This window comes from Propithecus coquereli, unplaced genomic scaffold, assembly GCF_000956105.1.
Source record: "Propithecus coquereli isolate 6110/MARCELLA unplaced genomic scaffold, Pcoq_1.0 Scaffold34, whole genome shotgun sequence".
Classification (NCBI taxonomy): domain Eukaryota; kingdom Metazoa; phylum Chordata; class Mammalia; order Primates; family Indriidae; genus Propithecus; species Propithecus coquereli.
In genome coordinates, this window is record NW_012149063.1 from 10118196 (window position 1) to 10131317 (window position 13122).

Below are 13122 nucleotides of genomic sequence, written 5' to 3' on the forward strand. Positions count from 1 at the left end.
CTTCTAAGCTTTTCTAAAGCCTTCCTTCTCCAAAAGTATGAACAGGGCCATTTTCTTCTCATTCTTTTTCTTTTATGTTAAATGGGAATTTTTAAAAAAATTGCTTGTATTACTGTTTGAATTTATTTCAATTTTATGATGTAAGATAAAGATCTAAATCTTCACTTCCTGCTCCACCAGTTGCTAACCAGTTGTGGGAGCACCATTTACTAACGTTAATCCTGGCTTGTCTTACATTGATTTGCCCTGCCTAAGACATCTTCTTGTATTCTTATTCAAGAAATAGACAGCATTTTAATGCACCTAATTCTTTTTAATGAGTTTTTTGTTCTTGAAAAATTAAATGGATTTAGTTGTTGTAGGGCTAGTTTTCCCTCTTGTTATTCAGGATCTTCCTTGTTATCACTGTCACCTACCTGTTATTCTAGAAAAATTTTAGAAACTTTTGATCGTTTTAGAAAGTCCATTGAGGTTTTTATTAGAATTTGGAATAAACAAGTACACTGATTTGGGCAAGTATTGACAAGTTTGTAGTAATTAGTTTGGTGCATTCAAGAACATATATCTTTCTTGCCTTTTTTAAGATATTTTTTCCTAATGAAGTTATTTGTTTCCTTTTAAGATTAGATAAACTATTTTAATTTTCTGTATAAGGTCTCCTTTGAAAATACTATTTAGTAAGAAGTTATTGTTGCTATGTTAGGGATGCTGTTTTTACTTTTTCCCCCTCCATACAGCTACTTTATTATTTTATAGTTTTTATTTGATTCTTTATTAGTTACAATTTTGAAAAGTTATTTGTTGTATTACATACCAGTATGTCATTTTGATTAACACCGTGGCACATTTTGAAATAAAGTGTTTTTCCTGTGCTATGTAGTTTTGTTATATTATAGTGACCTAAGTAGTTTCATTAAACGTTCTTGTTGATTGACATGTGAAGTTCCAAAGTGCAAGTTTTAAGAAGTTAGTGTATTTGAGCCCAGATCCTAAGGAAAGGAGCAAACTATTTTAATTTATTATTTTGTAGGATAACATTTCTCTGTAATAATATCTTACTTTTTTGTAGTTTAAAGGATTTGATCCAAATCAACTAAGTGTAGCCACGTTACTGTTTGAGGGGGATCGTGAGAAGGTTCTTCAACATGAAAAACAAGTGTATGACATTGCTGCAAAATTTGGGTATGGCTTTAAGTTTGTAATACCAAGAGAAGATTAAGCTAAAATTCTGATATCTCCAAACAGTTGTTAATGTACCAAGCATTAATGTCTCCTAGCAGACTGCATGTCTTCAAGCAGTTATTAATTTAAATTTAGTATTAAATTCATGATAATTTATGATATTAAATATAAAGTATTATTTTGGTTTACTTCCAAAATTTGTAGGAAGTTAGGTTGATATATTGCTCTTCCTTGTCTAATCACATATATAATATTACTAAATCTTGTATTTTTCCTAGACTTTTAAATTAATGTCAATTTTGTGATATTTGTTATTTTTTGTGCTAGAGTGAAATAGAAAATTCATTGTCATATTACTCTTTAGTGGTAATAGTACATGTATAAAGAATGCTATTAGTGTGTTTTTAAAAGGAAATTGTGTTTAATCAAAGGTTTTTGATAAATAATCTATATACTCCATTTCCTGTCACTTATTATTTGTGCTGGTATAAAGAAACAGAAAGCATTTCACATCTATAACCAACTGAATAATGATAGGGTGGTTTCTGTCGGTCTGCTTGATGGATTATAAGATTGATTAATGAGAACTGCAGTGAAAATGCCATTTATCAGGACTACATTTTTTCCTTTCCTTTCATTTTTAAGTGCATAAACTAACAATTTTCTGGATACTAATCTTTTTTTTTTATTTCAGGGATTAAAATATATCATACACATGCTGTGGGCAGGGCACAGGGGTGGGAAACCTGCAGCCTTCTGATTTCAAGGTTGTTCTTTTCAAGCACCAATGGAGGCAAGAAAAGCTTCATCTTTCTCTGCTTGCACCCCTTTTAATAAAAGGATTTGTTTTGTAAAATTTGAATTCAGTCAAAAGGTTGCAGTCAAGGATCTAGAAGGCCATATGAGGCCCCAAGGCCACAGGTTCCCCACTCCCGAGCCCTTTATTTCTAGGATTGTCTAAATTTAGTGTTAAAGTGCTGTATTCTTAGAGGGGAAAAAGGTCTAATCTTGAACTTAGAAACAGTACAAAAATAAATTAAAAATTGAGTATTGAAAATCTCTCAGTTTTATTTTTGCCCCATTCTGAAATTGGCAAATAGAATTTTAATTTCTTTAGTAAAAGATAAAGTTCATTCATCTTTCACCTTCCTCCTCCCACAGTGCCTTTTTTGAGAATTATTGATGTTTTAACTAAATTCATTAAAAGTAGTTATGCTATAAAGATTCATTTAATGACCAAATGGCTTGGATATCAGGTCATCTAGTTTTTGTTTAAATTTGAAACGTACACATTCCCCTTCCCAGAAGGAATTTAACCCTGTGTGTACCTATTTTTTAGTGTCTAAGTTGTATGAAGTATATATGTAATTTGATCAAGAGACTTTGTTTTCTTAAAACACATATTAGTGAGAAACAAACAATGAAGGAGATGTAAATTAAAATCTTTTATATCTGCTTTAGCCTTAAATATTAGAGACTGGAACTTTAAAAATTTGTCCCTTAATATATTTAAATATTTAACTGGGATTTCAAAATTTCTCAGAAAGACTTGTAGGAAAATGGAAGAGGACATTTTGCTATAATATTTGAACCACTGTACATAGGGTTAAATTTGCTTAGTTTCACTTTAATCTTCTTTCTCCACCCGACACACACGAGTTCCACTTTGTAGGATCTGTAAGTAATTATAGTTCAGAGTACCTAGCAAATCATTACAAGTTAGTAATGTGCCACATTTCCCGTTAGACTGGGGTAGGATGATGACAAAATGCCTGTTTGTCCTACCTCATGTATAATTTTTATAGGACAATGACTTTGTCTCCTGAACGCCACCATTAATGCCTAGTACATACTAGATGCTTGATTAAATATTTGTTGAATGAGTTAATGAGACTGAATACTGTGTTTTCCTTGATATCTTTTATTCTACTTCATTTAAGTCTAATTACTATGCCACCTGTAAAACAGTGTATTTTCATTGTTAGGTATTTGTCAGAACCATTTTGTCAGTTTTGTTTAATTTGAGCCACCAACTGATATGAATGTCAGTAATGCCAGTTTTGTTTTCTCACAGAACATCATCCATTTACAACTTAAAAATAAGAGTGAATCTTCTTTAAGATATGGGATCCAGCTGTCTTAAGATACTGATACTTGAGGCCCCAGGGCCATTGGTTTAATTCCAGCAATTTTGACTACATTAAATAAAACTCGTATCAAATGTATAGGTTATAATGAATGAGAGTCCAGTTTAAAGTAGGGGTAAAGTGTTAAAAATTTTGGCCCAATTTAGGGTCTCATTTTTTTTGCTATTATTATTTGTTCCTTCTTAGTTATGTTATGATTAATTTCTTAATGTGCTTTCATCCTGGCTCCTTTTATTGAGATGTGGACATCTGCTGTTTTAAACAACTCGAATTATAATTAGGCAGATGATTTAGGGCTGTTTTGTTTTTTAATACTTAGAAATATCTTCTTTTGGTTTTCTAGCATAAGTTTTAGTTTTCCCTCAGTTTTTCTGTAGGCACTAATTTTTTGTTCTAATTAGTGAAGATTTAGGGATATTTTGCTTATTTAAGATGCCACACTACCAACTCTCAATCTGTAGTCATTTCCCCTTCTGCATAACAAGGTGGAGGAAAGCACCACTACATTTCTTCCTACTAAAGTGTCCATATGTTGGTTTTTAGCTCATTTATTTTATTTTTAATTAGGGCATTGTTAAGTTGTCCTTTAAAAAAATTTCTTTTATCCTCTATTCCCATTGCCTCATTGGCTTTAAATGGATTGTTTTAAATAAAGTGCTCCTAACAGTTCAGAGCATTTTTATGTGTTTTAGCCATTTTTCCTCCTTGCCTTTTCTCCCTGACCCCAACATGGTGAGAACATATATGGCCCAACAAAACATAGTAGCCAAGTATCGAATAATCATTCTTTGGTTGTTTGTCCATGTTTGCTAGTAATGTACTTTAACTTCTCTAAGAGCTTAACAGAATAAACATTACCTGTCAGCACTTATGACTGGTGTTTTGACATTCACCATAAAACTTAAGGTAATATGTTATCGTTATTTTTAAAGTGTGCTTAAGTTGTTTAATATAATTTAACATGAGAATGATTAGGTTCACCAGATGGCCCTTTTATATAAAAAGATCTTCTCTCATTCCTCTTTCATTAGTCTTTTCAGTCCTTCCTCATGAAACAGCTTTAAATTTGTTTAAGAACCTTGTGAATTGAAAATTGTTTCAAATTTGTAGAGAGAACAGAAAGTAGGGAGTGGATACTGCTACTTTAATATAAAGCAGTGTGAGTCTATGTGTAGCTTTTTGGGTGATTACAAAAGCAACGATTTAGAAACATTTAATTTCTAATCCTACTGTGGTTTACATATGGTATTTTAAGATAATTCTAGCTAGAAGATTGACAGTTCTGAAAGCTAAAAAAAAAGAATTTTTCAGAAAGCCAAATTTGCAGGGAAACCTATGATTCAGAAAAGCAAGCCCAGATTGACTTTTCTTCTCTTTTGGGGTTTATGAATTTAGAATGGACATCCAATTTCTTCCTGCTTTAAATTAGGAAATGTGTGTTTCTATGTGGTTCGTTCCACTGTATCCCACTGTGGAACAGATCATTCCTCTATCCCCACCTCCCCCCGCCCCGCCCCCCAGCTGCCAGATATTAGAAGAGGGCCTAAAGGAAAATGACTTAAACTGGGACTGGAAAGTAGAACTTTGTTGCATCCTGACATAATGGAGACAGGCCTACTAAATGTTCATACCTGTTACTTCTCACCAGATACATACTTAGCATGTTCCTTTCTCAAAGATTCTCAACATAGATATCATGCACCTTTTCCTAATATTCACTCTCCTTTCTTTTCCTTCTACCACTAAGTCCAGGATGAACTGTTTCTGTTTTCTAGATCTGTACTATTTTTTTCTGTCTTGGACTCAGAATCTGACTGTTTTTTTAGTCTACCTAACTAAGCCATGGGCTCAGCTATTTTCTTCCAGGCACTTGCTACAGCAGTTTTGACTTGTTTTCCTTTTGTTTTGGAACTTTATTTGGCTTTCTGACTCCAGCCTCACATCTAACCCAGAATTGTCTTCTGTCATTTCTTTCTTTTCACTTTCAGCTGAATTGACCTAAATTCTATCTTCATTGCTCATCAACATTCTGTTAATACAGGCTGGGCACAGTGGCTCACGCCTGTAATCTCAGCACTTTGGGAGGCCAAGGTGGGAGGATTGCTTGAGCCCAGGAGTTTAAGACCAGCCTGGGAAACATAGTAAGACCTCTTCTCTACAAAAAAAAAAAAAGAAAAATTAACTGGGCATGGTGGCTTGCGCTTGTCATCCTACGTGAGAAGATTCCCTTGAGTCCAGGAGTTTGAGGTTGCAGTCAGCTATGATCATGCTACTATACTCCAGTATGGGTGACAGAGCAAGACCCTGTCTCTAAAAAAACAAAAAAACATTCTATTAATACAAACAATCCCCTTCACTTTATTATACCTTGTCCTCAAGTTGTTCCAGAGTAGAGCTGCTTCTATCAAGTCTTTGCCACTCCTTTTGAGTGATACTGATTTGTATATATCCACCTGTAATATTGTGTCAGGAAATTCTGATTTAGCCTATATATTCTAGCTTGAAATTATCTTACAGCATTTCTATGGAACAAGAATACATCTACATGGTATTATTTACTTACCACCAATCAAACAAAACTTCAAGATTTAATTATGAGGTGTTAATTGAGGCCATAAGAGTAATAATTTTTCCTTTAGTTGACTAAAACAAGTGAAAGTTTAATTTCTGTTTGATAATGGGAAAAGCAAAATTAAAAACTCTTTACTCAAAGTAGTGGAAAACAATACTTACTCATCATTTTTTTAAAATAGGAGTAACTTTTAAAAACTAGAGTCCTTGAACTGAATTATATGGGATTAATTCTAACTAGATCATTAAATACAATTTCTATGTATAAAACTACTTTCAAATTGAAAGGGACAGTTTATATGTTCACAGTAATAAGACTTTACCTATTGGTCTTACACTTTCTGTATATTGCTTTATAAACTTTTAATATTTCTGAGTATCTTTTGTCTCTCATTTAAATCATGAATTCCATAAGATGCATACTATATCTAACACTCCAAATACTATATGCTCAACTATTCAAGAAACTTCTTGGTATTTGGGAGTTCCTAGTCAGTCATCACATTTCTTTATATATGAATAAGACTATAACAATATATGAGTATATGAATAAGAACGTAATATGAATAAAAGAATATTTTAAATATCTTATGCTTGTGAAGATTATTTCCGCTTATTTAAGTTTGTTTCTCATGATTAATTCTTTTTCTGTTCTTTTGAGAATATGGATAGAAATAGTTGAGTTCATGAGAGTCAGTTTTATTAGTCTAGTGGATAAAAGTTTGAAATTAATGACTAATCTGAAATACTAAAAGTGTTTTCAGTTTTAATTTGTTATCCAAGCTTATTCTCTTAATGTCATTTCATATATTTATGATAAATGAGATTAAGAAAAAATAAGATGTAATATATGTTAATCTATTAAGCAGTTGTCTTGAGGTATCATATCAGTTTGGTTAATTTGATATATTTGCAATAGTTGATTTGAAATGTATTAATAGTTTGTTCTTTAATTACAGTGGGTTGGCAGTTGGAGAAGATAATGGACAGAGAGGTTATTTACTGACCTATGTCATTGCATATATTCGAGTAAGTTATTTCATATTTTTCCTTTATCACTTAATTTATGTTACAAGCAATACTTTTTCTTGACTTTGAATAAAATTGTCTTTTTTATTTTCTTAAATTTTAAGCTACTGTAATTTAACACATCATTTTACATAAACCCTGGATTAGCTATGAATCTTCATAAGCTCATTTAAACATTCTATTTATGCTTCCAAGGAACTTAAAGATGATTTAATACAGCGGTCCCCAACCTTTTTGGCACCAGGGACCAGTTTCATGGAAGACAATTTTTCCACAGACTGGGTTGAGGGGGATGGTTTTGGGATGATTCAAGCGCATTGCATTTGTTGTGCAGTCAAACCTCTCTGCTAATGATAATGTGTGTTTGCAGCTGCTCCCCTGCGCTAGCATTGCTGCCTGAGCTCCACCTCAGATCATCAGGCATTAGATTCTCATAAGGAGCATGCAAACTAGATCCCTCACGTAAGCAGTTTACAGTAGGATTTGGGCTCCTGGGAGAATATAATGCTGCTGTTGTTCATCTGGCAGGAGGCAGAGCTTATGCTGTGATGAGCATGGGGAGCAGCTGTAAATATAGATGAAGCTTTTGCTCGCTTGCTTGCCCCCTACCACCTGCTGGGTGTCCCAGTTCCTAACAGGCCATAGACTGGTACCGGTCCTTGACCTGGAGGTTGGGGACAGCAGATTTAATATGTCTTTGTGCTCTTTAAAAGAATGGAGCCCTTCTCTGTCTAAAAATTGAGCATGCCATTCCTAACATTACTTGGTTAGAATCAAGCTGTTTTATTAGCAACATTCCTCACTTAATTCAGAATCTGTTTTAAAGATATACAAATCTTTAACTGTGTCTTTTAAAGTTGATATTTAACATGATTCCAAGTAGTTATTGGTGATGATTACTGTATAGAATTAAAGAAATAATGTATGTGTAGTTGAGCACTAAAGTTTTTCTAATTCTAGATTTTCTACTCTGAGAAACTTCATTATTCTTGTTAATTTCAAGTCTGCTGTACTTATGCGAAATTGTTCTTTTGAAGTTTTATTTTTTCATTTAGTTTTGTTTTTCTACTTTGGTTGTAACAAACTCAAGTTTCTTAATTGTTTTCTGCTGTTGGTGGGGTTACTTTTTTTAAATTTCCCCTTTTATATAATTTGAATGATCTTATTCTAAAAAGTCATTTTTCAGATATTCTGAGAATGTGGCTTCCCCAAATACTAAATTTTCCTGTTTTTATCATTAAAATTTTTTTAATTGAAACATAATAAATGTACATATTTTTGGAGTATATGTGATATTTGGATACATTCACATAATGTATAAAGATAAAATCAGGGTAATTGGGATATCCATCACCTCCAAATACTAAATTTTTTAGTTTTTCACTTAGAAATTATTTTGAAGGAAATTCTTTTTCTCTTTTTTTTTTTTTTTGAGACAGAGTCTTACTCTGTTGCCTGGGCTAGAGTGCCGTGGCGTCAGCCTAAGCTCACAGCAACCTCAAACTCCTGGGCTCAAGCAATCCTACTGCCTCAGCCTCCCGGGTAGCTGGGACTACAGGCATGCGCCACCATGCCCGGCTAATTTTTTATATTTTTAGTTGTTTAGCCAATTTCTTTCTATTTTTAGTAGAGATGGGGTCTCGCTCTTGCTCAGGCTGGTCTCGAACTCCTGAGCTCCAACGATCTGCCCGCCTCGGCCTCCCAGAGTGCTAGGATTACAGGTGTGAGCCACCATGCCTGGCCTGAAGGAAATTCTTATATAAATTTATATACAGCTTTTTATTTCTCTAAGTAAACTTGCTTAATGTGTTCTCATTTTAGAAATAATTTAATCCTAGCTAAGATCTAAATTTCAAATTATAGTGAATTCGAAGCATATTGTCCTTCCTTCCTGTCCCCCCTCATGATGCTGATAAGGAAAAGCGTATTTATTGCCTGTTTACTGTGTTAGAAATTCTGATGAGATGTACTGATCAAGAAAAGTAATAGGTGATTATATTATAGATCTTATAAATAACATCTACCTCTACAGACTGTCAGTACTCCAGGTTCTACCCATAGTAACTATTTTGAATATACATAAAATTTTGTTTGTGAGGCATTTTCTTGGGCGATATTGACCGTTTTGCCATAATACTGAATTCAGAATTCTAGAAAATGAACTATAACTGTAACAAGTATAGCATAGACACAATTTGGAATAAGTATCTTGATTTTTAAGATTCCAATTAATGTTAAAGCTAAGTCAAAAGCACATTAGGGATTTTTTCCCCCGGATTGTTTGTTTTCTCTTTTAAAAAATTTTCCATTGGTTAATACCATTGTCACCAATTATCTTTCAGTTTAGGTAATGAAACGATTGTGCTCTGGTAAAAAAATTAGGTGTTGTAAGTTACTTGTAATATAAGTATTAAATCTGTACAATAGAAAATATTTTTCTAGCAGAGGTGCCTCCAGATATTCTATGTATTCTCTCACTTCAAAGAGAGGAACTATATTTTCTAAATTTGTTTTTAAGGAAAAGTTGATTTTAAGAAAAGAGACCTTCTCTTCCTTCTGTACCTCCAGCTCCCAAACCCTCTTGCTCCTTCAATCTTGATGACCAGTTTTTGATACTGGTTAAGTTGCTATTTAGGACAAAAAAAAAAAAAAAATCTATTCTTCTAGTATTCTCTTCATATATATAAACTGTTCGTGGATAGAGACATCATTCACTAGAGAAATAGAATTTCTACCCTGTGTCAGACACTCTGCCTGGTACCAAGGATACAGAGGAGTATAAGACAGGCAAGATTCCTGTCCTCATGGAGGTCATATCTCACTGTCAGGGCAACTTTCCAGCGTTCTTAGGAGGTGAATAGTAAAGAGCAGTCAAAATTAAATTAGAAACATACAATACTGACAGTGAACATGAAATACCATTAGTATTATTGGTTCTTTAGCATCTGTTGCAGTTGCCTGATTTTTCTGTATGTCTTAACAGGACTTGGCTTTGGAATACTGTGTATTAGGAGAATCTTTTGAGACTTCTACTCCCTGGGACAGGTAAAATATAAGAAATGCCTGATATTCAAATATGTTATATGAATTGCTTGATGTAATGTTTCTTGGTGTGCGGACATATAAACTTTAAAAATTTTATAAAGAAACATTGAAACATGATAGCTATTTTTATTTAAACTAACATCTTCATCAGAATGCTGTGTTTTTAAGCCTTATTTTTGTTTGAGGCAAATTTGTCTGCTATCCAAAGTGCAAAGATATTTTTGAAGTTTATGTTTTGAAGCATCTTATTGAACACTCAGTGTTACTATGTGGTTTTACTTAGCTTTTACTTACATTCCTAAGTGATTAATATGTTTAAAGGTTCTCTAAAAAGTGCCCCCAAATTATAAATCCAGTTAACCTTCATTTGTAATATATCATTTATTTTTTCATAATTGTGTGTTATTAAGTAAGATCTTAACTTGCAGTTAAGTGATTTCTGAAAGAAATCCAATTTAAGAAATTAAGGTCAATTTCTATTTTTAAATTTAAGCAAAATTCTAATACTGGAATATATTATAAGAATGGCCCAAATAAAATTAATGGAAATAAATTTTAGAAGGGTTTCTTTATTTGAGATATACACCACAGACACACACACACACACACACACACACACACACACACACACACACATTGGTTAGAGAATTAATAATAAAAACTGATTAGGAAATGTTAAATGGTTTATTAAAGATATACTTGTGAGTTTTTAATCATTGAGTGATAAAAACATTCTCAAGGAGATTGTCAATATATGTTGAGTACCCCTTATCTGAAATGCTTGGGGCCAAAACTGTTTTGGATTCCCAAATCCAAAAATCCAAAATCTAAAAATGCTCCAGTGAGCATATCCGTTGAGCGTTGTGTTGGTGCTCAAAAACTCAGATTTTGAATTTTTTCATTAGGGATACCCAACCTGTATATTTTTATTTTCTTCTAGTATGCCTACATTTTACCTTTTCTTTATAAAATTTATAAAATATTTGAAATATACAAAAAAGAATATAAGATATAACAAATCCTATATTAGATATTGCATATCTTAACATTTTGTTTTCTTCCTACCTCCTTTTCCCCCCAGAAAGCTTTTTACTTTTCTACATGAAGTCTTCATCTACTAATGAGTTATGACTTTTGGCTTATGGGTGCTCATATCTCATGCATTGTGTTAGATAGTAATCCAGTTTGTAGTTTCATTTTGTTATTCACAATTTTTTTTTTTCATTTTTTTTTCTTTTATTTCAGCATATTATGGGGGTACAGATGTTTAGGTTACATATTCTTTTTTCATTTTTAAATCAACTTTCTCAGGTTGAAATGTTATTCATAATTTTTGATGCTAAATTTTTTAACAAGGGGAAAAAATCTTATAAATGAAAAGAATTACCAACTCATGGACATCTGATAGTTTTGAATAGCAGAAATAGTTTGACAGCTGTTCATAGTGGTTTCAAAGACCATTTTGGTCTTTAATACCTTTTCTTGGGTATATTAGTCAATTTGGCCTGCTATACAGAAGACTATAGACTGGGTGGCTTAAATGTTCTTAAACAAGAAACATTTATTTCTCAGTTCTGGGGGCTTGAAGTCTGAGATCATGGTTGGGTTTTGGTGAAGGCCCTCTTCCTGGTTTATGTTCACCATCCTATCGTTATATCCTCAGATGGTGGCAAGCAGAGACACAAAGCAAGCCCTCTCATGTATTTTTATGAGAATGGGCACTAATCCCATTCATAAGGCTCCACCTTCATGACCTAATTACCCCTTAATAGCCCCACCTTCTAATACCATCACATTGGAGCTTAGGATTTTAGTATATGAATTTTGAGAGGGGCACAAACATTCACCTCATATCACTGGGGAAAGTGGGTTAGTGTAGTGTTACCTTTTCAGCATTATGAATTTCCTTGTTATCAGTTGACATCTTGTCTTTTTATTCTTCGAACTGTGGAAGCTAATCATGTGCTGCATTTTTATTTTTCTTCTTCCATTTTTTATATTATACTTACATATTTGTTTAATTGATTCACTGATAGTTTCTGTTTTATACTGGGTTACATTTTTGTTTTCATTTACAACAATTTCTTCAGCTGAAGTTTTAATAAATATTATAACATTAATGGAAAGCAGCTACATTTTTGACATAAAATTTACTTGTTACCCATTTAGTAACTTGCTTTTCCTTTTAACCCTTTAGCTAGATAAAGACCATGTTTAGCAGTAGCCGGTGGAATCAGGGTCTTCAACCTTCATGCATTGTTAGGTCATTGGCCTTTTCACGTATAAGCCACTTAAGGGGTTATTGGTCTTTGTGTGTTGTTAAGTGACACATTCCATAGTTGCCATAGTACAATGAATATTCTACATAGAGTCCTTTAAATGAACTCTGGGATAATGTGAGATTATAGCTATCTTAAAAGCTAGAGATTTTTAAAGGTTTTGGAGACACCAGCAAGCTTCTTGTGATTAAAATCAAGAAAGTGGGTACAAACACTTACAGATAGTATGGAGTGGAGGGAAAAAAAGATGACCTAAGAAAGAAGTCCCAGAAAACCTCATAAGGGGTAGTCATATAAACAAAAGCTGGCAAAGGATACTGAGGGATAATATCTGGAGGATTTGGAAGAAATCCAGTGATATGAGAAAAGCCCATGGAAGTTTGTTTTGAGGAGGATATGGTCAACAGTGTTAAATTTGCTAATAGGTCAAGAAAGAATTTAAAAGTCTACACAGTTATGTTTATATCCTATAAAATGATTGATCCAAGTGGGCCATATTAGTCTTTGCTCAAGTTCTGTGAGAAAATACTTTTCAGGACTCCTCCCTAAAAATCATTTATTGAAAATGTCCCATTGGGGATTATAACCATTCAGTCCTGTTCTTTTTCCCATCTCCTTTTCATTATTCAACTCCAGGGTTTAGATATAAGCAGTGCTTAACATGTTCCTGTTTTCTATTGCATTTGTGATGATTAGGTACGTTTAAATGAGTTTAAGTGGAAATACAGTCCATCCAGTAGTTAATTTGCAAAGTACTGTAAAAGCTGATGAATTTTATTCTTAATTCTTTAGACTACTTAGCTGTAGCATTTAAATTCCATTTTCTAGTGACAAGATAAAGAACTTGTTACTTTTATAAATTTTTAGTA

The 13122-nt window shown here is 32.9% G+C and overlaps 1 protein-coding gene across 1 annotated transcript in view; it reads left to right on the top strand.

Moving 5' to 3' along the window:
- Nucleotides 1-13122, top strand: part of AGPS (alkylglycerone phosphate synthase) — a 139450-nt gene that overhangs the window by 91834 nt on the left and 34494 nt on the right. The window contains exons 10-12 of the mRNA XM_012650692.1: nt 1070-1182; nt 6860-6929; nt 9913-9974. Of these exons, the coding sequence (XP_012506146.1) occupies nt 1070-1182; nt 6860-6929; nt 9913-9974 (245 nt within the window). The remainder of the gene's footprint in view (nt 1-1069; nt 1183-6859; nt 6930-9912; nt 9975-13122) is intronic.